Raw genomic sequence first — 15,310 nt, forward strand, 5'->3', positions numbered from 1 at the left:
CTGTTATCTACTGGTAGACATTTCACCCATCATCCACAAGTCGCTCAGTTCCAAAGATTATTTCTCTGCAACTTCCAGAGACTCTCAAAGCTCAAAGTAAACTCATTCTTTGTTCATGATTCTTAAACACTTTGTCTTTTTGCTCCAATAATTACTTAATCTGAGGGATATTACAGTTGACCTTGAACAACAAGGAAATTCATTTAGTCTGTCCTCCCTATTTGCAGTTTCTCTTATCTGAGATTTCTTGGCATCCCCAGATTCAACCAACACAAACCCTTTAGCAGTGTAGTGTTTGCTACTGAAAAATATCTGTGTATTAATGGGCCCCTATAAGCTTCCGCAGTGGCTCAGTGGTAAAGAATCTGCCTGCAATGCAGGAGCCTCAGGAGATGTGAGTTTGATCCCTGGATTGGGAAGATCCTCTGGCCAAGGGCTTGGCAACCCACTCCAGTATTCTTACCTGGAGAATCCCATAGATAGAGGATCCTAGCGGGCTACAGTCCATGGGGTCACAAAGAGGCAGAAACGACTAAAGAGAAGGAGTGTGTACATACCCATGGACCCCTACAATTCAAACCTGTGCTGTTCGGGGGTTAATTGTATAGTATTGCTGAACTTTTCCTCCTATTTTCAAGGCAAGCTGTTGCAAGTGGAGGCTGTGTCTCTTTACCTGTATAATCACCACGTGCTAAGTTGCTCCAGTCCTGTCCAACTCTTTGGGATCCTATGGACTATAGCCTGCCAGGCTTTTCTGACCATGGGATTCTCTAGGTAAGAATACTGGAGTGGGTTGCCATGCCCTCCTCCAGGGTATCCTCCTGACCAGTGTCTCTTACATCTCCTGCATTGGCAGGCAGGCTCTTGACTACGAACTGCCACTTGGGAAGCCCTCAGGGCCCAGTAATAACACTTCATACAAAGTAAATGCTAAATAGATCTTCATATTGATATACAATCAAAACTTCAAATTTATTCATGTCTCCTCCATTTACTCTACTTTTAGGAAAATGAATCAATTACTGGAGAACAAACATAAAATTTACTCCAACTTCCTTTCCTTTCTCACCATTTCTTGCAACATCCAAGTAAGTTTTTAATATGATACACTGTGACCATCTGCTTAAACACATTCCCTACTTCCGACAGTGATATTCACAAAGACACTCTCACTGGAAGATTTCTTTGGGAATGTTTCTGCTATGAATCATCAACTCAAAGGAAGGTTGAAAAGTAAAATAATGCATTATAGTAAGATTTCTGTAACAGTATATTAAATAAAATGTGCCATAAAACTAACTAGATTCAGGCAGGCTCTGGAAAACAACATCCCTATAAAAAAAAGATAGAATGATGTTGTTTTTCCTAAAGGACTTTATAGACATACTTCTTTACATTAGTCCAAATAACTAAGTCATTCAGAAATTTGAATCCTTGGTGCCATTCACAAACTCAGATTGAGACAGTCTCCAAGTGTATTGAAGAGGAAGGGAAACATAAGATATATGCTTAGGGGAAAATGATAAGCTTTTACCTTTATGACTAGTGTCTGTAGAAATCCATATAATGAATAGGAAAAAGAACTGGAAGGTTTTTTCTAAAAATTGTGTGTCTGTTGAAATGGAAATTTATTATTATTCCAGCAAATACACATTCATGTGTGTAACAGATATTTATTGAGTCTCGAGTAACAATTTGGTAATACAAAGGAAGCATGGCATCTGATCTCACTGGTCTTAGAGTTAATTGGAGGAATGAATACTTAGAAAATGCACACAACTGAATTACAGTTGGGATGAAGAAGGATGTCTGACATGCTTTGACTTTCTGAAGGAATCTGAAGTTGGTCACTGAGGCTACCATATTATTTAAGTGAAAGGAGCTCAGGTTGAAAGGCTGAAATGCTCCCCCACAAAGTAGTTGTGTAAATCAAACAGCCTTACATCTCTGCCTTAAATGCCTTAATGGGTTCCTCATGCATTTCAAAAACTTCCAAAGTCCTCCCCATGACCTGGGTGGCCTCAAGGACTCTGGCTTCTGTTTGCCTTCCTATGACAGACTCTTCCTTTCCCTTCTGTCCTTCCATTATGCTGCTGTCCTTCTGCCATTTTTGAGAACCCTTTAGACTCATCTGCAGTTTATTTTTACTATGCGTAGAGTTCTTTTTTCTCCCCCAGCCACCTTTTAACAATCGATCACAGCCTTTTACTTATTTTCTTCCTATAATCCGTGCCCGTCTATTGTCTATTTGTATATATTATAGAAGATGTCTATTCATCTTGTAGAATGTAAACTCCAGGATTGTAAGAAACATATTTGTCTTCATCACTGTTCTCCAGCATCTGCACATGCCTAGCCCATAGAAGATCAGCATACAATAAATAATTGATAAAAAAATGAATAAATCAATATTTGAATAAAAGAAAGGACATTTGAGGAGCAGGGGTATTTAAATTATCAAAAAGAATGTAGATTTTTTTCCATAGGTATAATGGAAATTCAAAATTGGTTTTAAAGAGGTGACAAATTATATTGTATATACACAATTTATTGAATTCTCTAGGCATGCATATTGGAGTGGGGAGCTAGGGCGTCTTCCTAACCCGGGAATAGAACCTGGGTCTCCTACGTTTCAGGCAGAATATTTACCATCTGAGTCACCAGGAAAGCCTGATATATATTTATCAATACATAATTTATCAATATATATAGATAGATAGGAAAATTCTGAAGACTCTGTGAGAGATGCTCAAAGTAGGACAAGAATGGAATCAGGGGACACATAGGGAGACTACTGCAGTGCCCTAGGTCAGAAGGAGAAAAAGTCACAGGGGAGAGTGTTTGCAGTGAAAAGGGAGAGAAATGGATCGTGTTGACACAGTGATCACCTAGGTTGAAGTGTGGAGGCCAAGAAAGTGGGGCCAAGATGGTTCTAATACTGATTGGGCATATGTGTAGGCGCCGGTGTATTCAACTAAATTCAAAATGTTTTAGTGGGTGGATGAGATTATCAGTAGTAAATAAAAAGATAAAATTTTGAATATTAAGTATTGAAATGTCTGTCTTTGAGACCCTTATTGGAGAAGTTTGGCTCTGAAGGGTGATAGAAAAATAAGGAAGTAGTTGACAAGAGATGTGGAATCAGCAGAGGTGATGTTGATAAATAGCCCTTTCTAAATTCCCTTGATGATAAAAGTTACCTGGAGTTTTTTTTTTTTATCAAATGTCCAAATTCCACTCTCCTTTCCTGCAGATTCTGAATTAGTAGCTTGGGTTAGACCTGGATATTTGAATATTTAATAAGTTCCCTCTGGTGATTCTTTTACTAGGGTAATTTGAGAAACAATGTAGTAGAACATACTTTTATGGCAATAATCTTGCAGAAATAAAGAGCCTGCTTATGCAGGAGAGAGGGAAAGAGACTGGATACACAGGGGATGGAGAGGAGAGAGAGAAAGGCATTTGCCTCTGACATTGGAAGCATACTTCCTCTCTCTCTTCTAATTACAGGAAAGGAGGACTCTCCTCTCTTGTAATTATGGGAAAGAAGAACACCAGTATGTTTTTGTTTTGCTGCTGGAATTTCCCATCTGATGGCTTGTATTTTCTCAATAAAGCATGTGGCAAGGGCATTACTGGAAAATTGAAAGGGACGAGGAATATGTGTAATCAGCTATGAAAAAGAATAAAACAATCATTGTCAAAAGTGGGAAAGAAAATTTTCTAGAGAAAAATAAGATCTCTTGACATTGTTGCATGGCAACATAAGGTTGTCATTAATAAATTTATAAAGGCATAATCTGCCCAGCTGTGCATTTTAATGTCAATAAGAAAACATAAGCACAATTTCTAAAGTTTTTATAGTGAATTAAGAAAATACGTTCCCTAAAATTACCTATTTTGTGACAAAATAAATGGAATATATTAAAGCATTACATAATATTACATAATATAGTATTACATAATAAAGTATTACATAATATATGCTGTTACTTTAATAAGAATGGAATAGTGAATTTAACAAAATTTGAATATGATAATATACAATGACATAATATGATCTGATATTAAGATTAATTTCCCATATAGAATTGGGTTTAAATATCTAGATAATACTACATGAGCTAGTTTTTGTATTGGTAGTGACCCTATGGAAGTGGCTTGAATGCTGTTTCATGATATGGAAATAGTTGAAAAGATATGCTTTTTTGCTATTGAATAAAGTTTAAAAGAAATGGCTTCAGCATATAAAATGAGGACCGTATGGCTCAGGGAAAGGCAGGTTTGTTATCCGATTGGTTGTTAAACTGTCAGGTGGGTTTCTAAATGAGTCTGCACAGTCTCATTCTGAAATTTAGGACAGAGATTCATTGCAGGATAAGTTATCAGTAGTTTTACCTACTGGATATATATTAATAAATTCAATGTTATTGATTTCCTAAAAGTTATTTTTAACAAATAATCTATGACTCTTGTATACTTACATTAAGATTTTGATGCAAATTCTCTTTATTCATTTTATTCAAATGTAATGTAAAAGCTAGATCATATATGCTCGGTATAATTGTTTCCATTAAGGTAAAAAATTACATACTCTAAGTGCATTAGCAAGTACTCTACCATGTTGAAAGTCACAACTCTTAATACCTGTCAGTGAAAACAACAGATGTGCACAAAAATAAGAAAATTCTTTCCTATAAGGTATTATATTAAATCTTTTATACACGAGTCACAGTGAATCATCATTATGCAGTATCTATACATGTCAATTAATATTGTGGACTTTTGTGCACAGTAGGTATAGTTTTTTTTTTTTACTAAAACTCTGTAATTTAAGAACACATTATCAAAATGTAGAACTGTTTTTCACTTATGTGTGCAATGAGCATATAATTGACATTTCTCAAAACCATTAGGACAACTCGGTGATTCTCAGCTGGGAGGATTATGCATCAAGTCTAATGGGCATCGTGCCCTCAGGGTTGCCTCATGGCGGCAACGTGTTGACATTGGTGTTGCTGTCCAGAAACACTGACATTATTATACTCTTAGTTTTACCCTTCACAGTGTCTAACAAAGTAATTGGCACATAATATGGGTTAAACAAAGATTTGTTTAATCAAGGGAAAATTGCATTCTGCTAGCCAGTGCAATGACTTGGTGGCACTATTATTATTTTTGTAATTTTATTTTCAATAAGGATTCAATCAAGACTTTGCTAGAATTCCCCAACACTCTAGATTTCCTTTTTTTTTGTTTAAGTAACAGAGAATGGAAATAATCTATGTGCTCAGGGTTTCTATTGTCCAAATACTGAAGCCTGAATGTATACGTGCTTCTAGGTAAGATGCAAGTTAAAAAATATCAGAACTTTATCAGTGTCATTAAGTAGAATGAGATTTCCTCCTGAAAGTTTAAAAAGGAAAGAAAAATGTCTTTCTGGTCTTGAGGAATATAAGTTTCAAAGTATGCAGTTGGGGGAGTGGAAGAGAAAAATGAACACCTTGGAGATAAAAATACATTCATCTCAGAGAGTGTGCAGGATGTAAAATCAAATGTGTCACCTTGCTGCTGCACTTGTGATGATCTTCAGACTGCCTGGGTTCCGGATAAGCTTGTCCAGAATGCTGACAATCTGCTCAAACTTGGGTCTGTTGTTTCTGTCTTTCTGCCAGCAGTCTAGCATCAGCTGATACAACGCAGCTGGGCAGTCCATGGGAGGTGGCAGTCGATAGCCTTCATCCACCGCTTTAATTACCTATGTGAGAAGCAAAGTTTCCGGGGACTTAAAGAGGTGGAATTTCTTTTATTATAACACTTCTTTTTGGGCAGGTCACACTTATATGTATATTTCAAAGTAAAGTGAAAAGGGTTTCATTTTAAATTTCTTAAAAAGATAACAGCTTATTAAATAAATATTATTCATGTCTGAAAATGTTATATAAATAAGTTCGAGACAGAGAAAGTGGATTTAAGAAAGAAAAGTTTGTATAGTAATTTTCTGGATTAAAATTAAAAGAAATGTTCTATGATACAGGAAATTCAGTAAACTATAAAGAAACTCTTATGTGGTAATACATATTTCTGTGAAAATTATATATAAATGGATGAATGCAGAAAAAAAATACCACAGATTTTTAGCTATATCACAATTAAAATGGTACCTCTCAAATTGTAGTCAGTTCCTTTGTTAAAAGCCCATGGGTTGAACAATTAAGTGACTCTTAGCAAATCAGCATTTTTAAATCATGTAAAGTCATGATTTTCAAACATTACTCTGTATCAGAATCATCTGGAGAACTTATTAATACACAGATAGTTAATCTCTGATTCAATAACTCTGGGGAAAGTCCTGAGAATTTGCATTCCTACAAATTCCCAGATATTGCTAAAGCTGCTGGTCCAGAGAGCACATTTTGAGATCCTCTGATACAGAAAGAATTTGGAAAATAGAGATGTGGAAAAGTGAGTCCGATTTTCCCAGTGTCATTATAAAACGTGGCTTGTTTGAAGAGGTCCAGAAAGATTTTTATATCCAAATACACTAAAAGCAATTTTATATGTAGTGAGTAGGAAATGACTAAAAGTGTCTCAGCTTTCCTTCTTATGTGTCTTTGAGATCATGCTCACAGTTTCTGGCTAAGCATAAAGAAAACTCTCTGTGTGCTGAATCCATATGCCAATAGCATCCTTGCACTAAGCATGAGCAAAGCCTGACTTATAAAAACAAAAATCCTTTTGAAAAATCATATCACAGTTATAATAGAAAGTTAATGATTATTTTCTCTATATCGAGACTTCAATTTATATAACTAACTTCATGTGCAAGTTTAATACATTATAAGAAAAAGCATGTTATAGATTGGTTGTTTGGTCTGACTTTGGGAAATACTATATTTAAGTAAACAAAATGTTGGCACAGATGCATTAGTTGAATCTACAAAGGATGGCAGAGTGTATCTTACTAATGTTATACTGAAACAATTTTGTAGCAAAAATAATTCAAACATTTCTTGATATCTATTGGCCATTTTGTCAGGCACTTATTTCATTACATTTTATTACAAATGTTTTCTTTTTGTCTCACTTCTAAACCCCTGCTTTAGGGAAAAATGTGAAGCTGTCAGAGCAACTCAATTAATATCTTTATAAGATTTGGAAACAATTTCGTCTCTTCGAAGTATTCTGTTTCAATGTCACAAACTGGGAGCCACCTGGTTTCATTATGCTCCACTTCCTTGCACAGCTTGATCTCTTAATCTGAACCCATAACTCATAGACTACAAATACTTACATCCTGATTGGACATCTCCCAGTATGGTCTCTCTCCGTAGGACATCACCTCCCAGAGAACAATCCCGTAACTCCACACATCGCTGGCTGATGTGAATTTGCGGTAGGCTATGGCTTCTGGTGATGTCCACCGGATTGGGATCTTCCCTCCCTTGGAATGTAAAATTGTATATACATACACGATCAATGACTAAAACATACTATATACATTATCATCTAAAATTTGACTTAATTTGTCAGGGTATTTCTTTTATGAAATGGACTGTGGGTTTCTTCTGATATATCTCGATGTTCATCTATTCTAATACCAATGAGTGAGTGGCAAAGGGAAAAACATTTGAAAATTGCTAAAATGCTGACATTTTATATCAGTTATGGCACATTTATCAGTCATCTGTAACAACAACTTAAAATAGATAGGATATATCATATATTAGAATTAATTGAGGTGGATGTGTGTGCTTAGTCGCTCAATTATGTCCGACTCTTTGCGACCCCATGGATGGTAGCCCGTCTGGCTCTTCTGTCCATGGGGGGTCTCCAGGCAAGAATATTGGAGTGGGTTGCCATGCCCTCCTCCAGAGGATCTTCCCAACCCAGGGATCAAATCCAGGTCTATTAATTGATGTATCTCAAATCAACTTTTATTGATTTCAAAGATTTATGCATGAACAAACAAACTTAGTGCTAATGTAGACTTGTAAAGAATTTATACCACTTCTTGACATACAATTTCTTGTAGGTATTTGTTAACTAAATGCATTGCAAATGAAATTATACATCTAAAAACACTTTAATATATTCATCAATCATCTTAATTAATTTACTCAGTTCCTCACTCTACCATTAGCTACTGAAGTACCCTCCATGTACAAAGTAGACACCATATGAGCTTGAAAGATATAATAACTACCATCTGAGAATTTACAGTCTAGAGCAGGTATTGCTTCTATGAGTTATGGGAGATATAAATGTATAACTCCCATGGAATTTGCTCTCAGTTTAATAAATACATTTAATAAAGACGTGCTGAGTAGTAACCACATGGAAGTATTATGGTAGTCACTCTGGGTGAGACAAACATAAATAACACACTGGCCCTTCTGTTTGGGAAATATCAAGCAAATAGTAATGATAATTAGTTGTTGTGAATAACTAAATGCAGGGAGAAATAAGTAGTGCTTCACATCTGAAACTTTACAATAGAATCATCTTGGGCTCATGCTGATTAAAACAGAAATTCTGATTCAGTAGTTCCAGAGTGTAGGCAGGGTCTGCAGGTGATTCGGGAGCATTTTAGAGATCAGATCCTGCCTGCATTGGGAAAGAAGGCGGTAGTGTAACTGCCGTGATGCAGAACATGGAGCCAAGTTTCTCATTTGAGAAACTGAGGCGGTCACATATGAATTGAGCCTTGTAAATTGTACCAAATTTTATATAAGCAGGAAAAAGGGATAGATTTTCCAAAGAATTCATATCATCAAAATGTTATACTATATTCATCAAAGTGTGTTCTATTGCCGTTTACCCCATAGGACTTCACTGCCTCTTAAGCAATGCTCGAGGGTGACAATATATTGCTTTAGAGAAACGAATTAATCACTTGGGAGGTAAGTTATTAAATCTCATTATGCTTGAATTTCCTCACCTGTTATTTTGGAAATGAACAGTTCATAGCATCGTTGTGAGGCTAAATGACAAATTTCAGTAAAATCTCTAGCATAGCTCCTGGCATACAGTAAAGCCTCAAGAAACATTAGCTTAATACTGCCACACTTTTAGAGAAATGGCATAAATCAAAGCACAGAGGAGGAAAATATATGTTCTGGAAAAACAGTTTCCAGTGTGGTAATACTACAGAAAATGTGGAGACATGTAATGGGAGAGGATGGCGAAAGGTCGAATTGGCTTTAATCACAGCAACATTGAGCAAGTGTTATCCTTGAGAGGAGAGTGGCATGTGCGATTGGAACTATCTCAGTAAACTGCTTGACACGTTTCTTCGATATTTTCACACAAGAGAGCTGTTCAGAAAGAGTACTGTCAGGAGGTCTTTGAAGGCGGTCAGGCTTACACGGGGTCTTGAAGGATGCATGCGACTGCAGAGAAGTGAGCACAAAAAGAACTGGGCACAGCCTTCTTGAGATGATTCCAGCCTGAGGGTTGTCCATGATTTCTACCAGTGCAGCAAAATCAAGTTGGAGAGATGGGGGCTGGACTAGGGGAGCTTTGGGAGTTAGTGAGAAGCCCTATAGAGCTCAGCGTGCATTGGAGTAAAGATGATCCAGAACCAGAAAGCAAGATAGAAAACACTATGGAGAAGTCCCCCACTGTTCACCTAACACTATCACAAAATTGTTTGCTAATTGGCTACACTCCAATACAAAATAAAAAGTTTTAAAAAAGAGGGCTTCTTTCCTTAGAAGTTGCTCCTTTATTTTCCATCTCACTTACACTCACTTATTCATTCTAATTTTTAGAGTTTGTATTCTTTTCAACAAAAATGCAAAAGATCCTTTTTATATTTAAATTTGGAGGGTTCCCCCCCCCCGCCCCGTCTAATATTGCCCTTTATCTGCCAATACATTCAGTGCTAATAATAATAATGATAATATTTTAAAAAAGAAATTAACTTACTTGCACCTGCCGAGACCAGGTTTGGTTTTTAAGGATTCAAGATTTCAAATACTATCCCATCATTTTGATAAAAACAGAACTACACATGTGCCATGTAACTGAATCTATTCAGGATGCCAAATGGAATTAAAGCGCATACATTCTTTCTCTTTTAAAGAACTCTGAGAATTAGAAGTCAAACAAATTGTATTCATGGGGCAAAGAAAAGATAATATTTAAAAATCTCAGCTGAATGTCTTATCTTTGCTACAGACACTTTACCATTTCCTTTCCTTTGCCCAAAACAATTTATCAGTAGCACAAAAATTGCACTAAAGAAAGAAAGCTTTCCACGTTGAAAACTTTGTATCTATTAAGAAAATATAAGGCACAGATATGTGTCACCTTATCAAGATCTCTTGAAATAAAAATACAGACATAAAGAAAAAATATCCAAACCAATAGATTGATGACAACCATAGACAATGTGTTTTAGACTGATTGGTTTTGTGCCCTGAAAATGAAGTGATAATCATACATTCAAGATTCTCATCCTGCCCCTAGGTAGCCATCACTGGGTAAAGAAGAGAATGAAGATGATTAAGGATTATTGATTTGCATTCAGGGATTTTTTTGTCATTGGCAATAGATTTATAATATACATAAAGCAACAAGTAAAGTGTCTAATCATTAATAGAGTACTCAATAAGTGTTTTGCCCTTTCTTCCATTCCAGTTCCCTTCAAATAGCACACTTTTACAATTTGTGTAAAGAATTTGATAAATGAATATATAAAGGAAAGCTTATTGCCAACTATTAATACAAAGTATTCAACTTTATCATTTGTTTTTATTGTTGCTAAAAATTCAACAGAGTCAGAAGAGTTTTATAATTTTTTTACTTTTTCCATGATCAGTAAGCAACTTGGCACTCTGTCTTCAAATGAGAGACAAATAAGCCAACATATTCATAGTATACACTTAATTAGAAATCAAACTACAGGAGCAATTCTGAGCTCATAATATTGTAGAGTTTGAGGAAGGATGAGTGTCCTGTTATTACAAACACTTTAAACTGAACATTGTAGTTTCAAATACTTTATATTCCAGATTAGTAAAATAAATGTGAATAGTAGCTTTTAGCCTATGAAAGTGTGTTTGTCACTCAGTCATGTCCAATTCTTTGTGACCCCCTGTACAACAGCCTGCCAGGCTCCTCTGTCCGTGGATTCTCTAAGCAAGAATCCTGGAGTGGGTAGCCATTCCCTTCTCCAGGGAATCTTTCTGACCCAGGCATAGAACCCAGGTCTCCCTCATTGGAGGCAGATTCTTTACCATCTGAGGCACCAGGTGAGCCCTCTTGTCCCATATATTGCCATAAATAAATTGTGACCAAACTATCATTTGAAATCATAAGCCTATGAAAAGTTGAACAGGTTATAAAGCTAAAGATAATAAGCATAAGGTACATGAGTCTGTGCTCACTGCTGAGAGCAACTATTTTAGATATTATCTTGCAAATGTGCAAAACAGGCACTCAATACATGCTCATTACTTGCACCGAATTCCCTTCTTCTTAAATACATGCTATTGTTTTTTCTTGGGAATCTTTTGCTCTGCCTGTTTTTTTAGAATTCGAAGACTTCTTGTTTGAACATCCTATTCAAATGTGAACTTACTGGTGGAACATTTTAGAACCTTCTAGGCTAAGATGGTGACTTCATTTTCTGTGATCCTTCTACTACTTAATTACTCTGACTAGATCAGGATGTCCAGAGGAGTCACTGCCTTTCCCCCTTCCTCTCTGCATCCCCACAGCTTAAAACAAGAGTCTGACTTTTTAGATTAGGATTAACTATTTTATGAATTTAGAATAGCAGATTTTACTGGAGGTCTATGATAATTTTAAGAATTAAAAAAATAAGCAGTTCATTTTAAGAAAATAATACACTAAATTAAATTTTTTCAGAATATATGTAAGTATTAAGAGTGAGAAAATAAATATCATAATAATAGTTTAAAAAATCATACAATTTTTGGATATACTCTTCTTTCCCTCATTTACATTTTAATAATGCTGTTAGTCTCATGATGATAGTACATTTAAGAATTGCTGAGCATCAATTTTTCACAGTATCTATTAGATTATTAAACTATTGTTAGGGGAAACAGACTGAAATTGCTCACCCTGACCCAGGCACCACAGTAACCATTTGCCGGAGTTATTTTATGACAGAAGGTCCTGGTAAGAAACACAGAACTAACAAGCAACCACCAACTAAAAGAATTTGGGAAAGGTCAAAAGTTTCATGTGCCTTATCAACTTCAAAGAATCTTCCTCACTCAAATCCATCTTGGTTGAGAGTGCCACCAGGAAGGATCCTGAGGCAGAATAATTGGCCAGACACAACCCAGAAGCTAATCCCGTCACCATAAAACCTGAGTTTGCAAGCCACGTGGCAGAGCAGTCCTCACAGTTTCCCTCACCTTCCTGCTCCCCACCTGGGTGTCCCTTCCCAATAAAGTCTCTTGCTTTGTCAACACGTATGTCTCCTTGGCCAATTCATTTCTGAGTGTTAGACAAGAGCCTACTCTCCAGTCCTGGAAGGGGCCGCCCTTCCTGCAATGCTGTCTCACAGGATGTTGTATGGACTAAGTATTTTAGAGTTTTCAGAACGTTATAACGATATTCATTTGACTCTATAAACTATATACCTCCTAGATCAACTGTCTCGATATTAATTTTGTAGGAACTTTTCCATCCTAAAAATATCACCAATAATTTAATAAGCATGTTTAATCTATGCACATGATTATTACTTCATTCCTTTGTGGATGAGGCTAAGTAAAATCTTAAAACATGAAAATAATTATGCAAAAGATAGATTCAAATGCTGACTAAAATATGCAGCATATTTACCTGTAGGTGAATGATTATTTATGAGTTTACACCCATGACATTTTAAAATTGAAATCAAAACATCAAAAGTAAAATGGTCATGTTTAATATTTAAAGCTTGGAGTTGGAAAAAAAAATTAAACTTTCAACAGATCAAAAGCAAAAGAGAATAAAATTTAAGAAGAATAAAAAGATGTACTATTTGTTAAGTTATGTGTGATATATCAAAGTTCAACATTATAGAAGACCTGATGGCAGATGGCTAGTCTGTTGCATAATAGTTTTTCACAAATGGCAGTGTATGCCACGTTATCCCCTGTAACTTCCAGTCCAGTGTGGACAGGAGAAGTTATAAAGTATCTGAGAGACATTTGATCCCAACTGTCATTCTTTACACATTCTTTACACATGTTGGGTAACTTTAGATCAAAGTCTATATATAGTAACAATTTTGACATTCTAAACCAGATTAATTCTTTGCTTTAGGGGCTGTCCTGTGTATTGTAGTATGTTTACTAGCATCCTTGACCTCTGCTCACTAGATGACATCAGTATCCTTCCAATTGTGACAACTAAAATGTCTCTAGAAATATCAAATATCCCCTGGGGAGCAAAATCATCCTTATTTGAATACTATTGTTTTAGACTGTTTGTGACAAATCCAATCAACAAGGGAAAATGATTCAAATGGGATCCAGGATTTAACTGGATTTTCTGTAGACTAAGTGAAATCCTTTCTTTTTTCTTTTTTCTCACCATTAGCACACTTTTCACAGATATTTTTACTCCTGTTCTAGTCTAGGACTAAAGTTATTCAACTTCATCAAAGTTAATGTTCTGATATGTGGATCTTTGTAAATATAACAGCATCCCCTTGAGATTTTTCTATTTTCTATTTTCTTCTTTCTTTCTTGTTTCCATTCTTTAATTTTTTGAAAAGAAGCTAACTTTCTATTGCTAGGAAAACTTATACTAAGCATCAATTTCTTGTTAGATGGTGGCCTCAATAAAAAAAGTTTGGTAAGAAATAAGTTTTTCCTGCAAAAGCAAACAGTATCCATGGCTACAAAACATAAATGCCATTGGCATAGTAAGACATTGGATAAAAGTCCTTGAGGGCTCAATCTGGTTCTGAAATAAGGGTGAAAGAAGAAGCTGTGGCCCATAAATTTTAATTTAGTCACACTTCACGATAACTCTCTTTGCCTTCAAGCTGAGCATCTGTAGATCTGAGACTATCAAAATAAAATCAATTTAACATACAATAGTCTGACTCACAAAATTTCCTATAAGTAATGCATCGCAGCATTTATTTACATTTCTGCTTCTGATTGGACCACAATTCCTCTTTCTTAACCCCTCCCACTCCAACAAATTTGAGCTCACATTTTTTGACTTATGTTTTTTTCTTCTTTTTCACATTAAGAAATTGCCTTTTCAGTTTATACATGAAAGGGACATTTTACATTTTTAGATGCTTACTAAACACATCCTTCAATGAGCTATCCCCAAATTTGGATTTGATGAGACAAATGATGTCATCATTTGGCATACTGCCTTCCTGACACAGTAAAACTTTCTAATGCAACTGTTATTAATGAGCTTAAACTTTGAAATCAGTTGGCAATTTAGGTTTTGGTTGGTAAAATGCTACTAGGCGTTCAGAAAAGTAAAGTGCCAGATAGTTTCTATAAAAGTAATTTATGAGGATGTACTTTTCACAATATTTTAACAGATCATAAAAAGAAACATTTACTTAAGGTGGTCTTTCTACCCACATGTAAGCTCCCCAGATATTTCTGTATTTGAGAAAAGTCTCCAATTGCCTGGAGCAAGCCCAGATTCATAGCATATGAACTGTGTATAAAACCTCAACTGCAGAGGAACCTCCAGTCCAAATTCAACAGAATTAGAAGTTAATGCTTGTTCCTCGTATTTACAATACTGAACCCAGGGCCAGTTCCTCCCAATGCAAGAGTCTCATCTATGACAGTAACTGGGCCTGCAGGGGGACTTATGGTTGGTCACTTATTCTGTTTGGATTCTTAAGTTTAGTAAGAATTAAGAGTTGTCGTTTCTAGGCTTAGCTTTGACCGTATTATCTAATTTTTGCCCCAAGTGTCTTAGCCTCTCTTTGCAGATATCTTATCATTCCTAAACCAAGGTTCATGGGAAACATAAAACTTGACTCTATGTTTAAAGTTCTATCTCTAGGAGCTATGCTAACTTATAGACTTTTGCTCTTCAACTTTCAAATTTCTATCCAAGGGTGGTGATATTTTTAAAATTAATTAATTTGGACTCTTAAAGATGATCCTAACTTTGGACTAAACTGCATACCTATTAGCTGTAATATCTGGATTTGCTTTCATTGAATATTTACAGAAAACTAAAAGAAGAATAAAATGATACAGGTAAAGATACTAAGGATGTTCTGGGCAGAGGCATTATATAATTGCTGAACTCTAATATAGGATTAAAGTAGAGAGTCCCAAACAGGATA

At 35.6% G+C, this 15,310-nt stretch overlaps 1 protein-coding gene across 2 annotated transcripts in view; it reads right to left on the minus strand.

The window, feature by feature from the left end:
• The window catches only part of EPHA3 (EPH receptor A3), a 392,317-nt gene that overhangs the window by 17,911 nt on the left and 359,096 nt on the right, over positions 1 to 15,310 (minus strand). For both annotated transcript variants that reach the window (XM_070455042.1, XM_070455041.1), the window contains exons 14-15: positions 7,295 to 7,444; positions 5,565 to 5,758 (exon numbers count right to left, since the gene is read on the minus strand). In XM_070455042.1, the coding sequence (XP_070311143.1) occupies positions 5,565 to 5,758; positions 7,295 to 7,444 (344 nt within the window). The remainder of the gene's footprint in view (positions 1 to 5,564; positions 5,759 to 7,294; positions 7,445 to 15,310) is intronic.

This window comes from Odocoileus virginianus, chromosome 25, assembly GCF_023699985.2.
Source record: "Odocoileus virginianus isolate 20LAN1187 ecotype Illinois chromosome 25, Ovbor_1.2, whole genome shotgun sequence".
Taxonomy (NCBI): domain Eukaryota; kingdom Metazoa; phylum Chordata; class Mammalia; order Artiodactyla; family Cervidae; genus Odocoileus; species Odocoileus virginianus.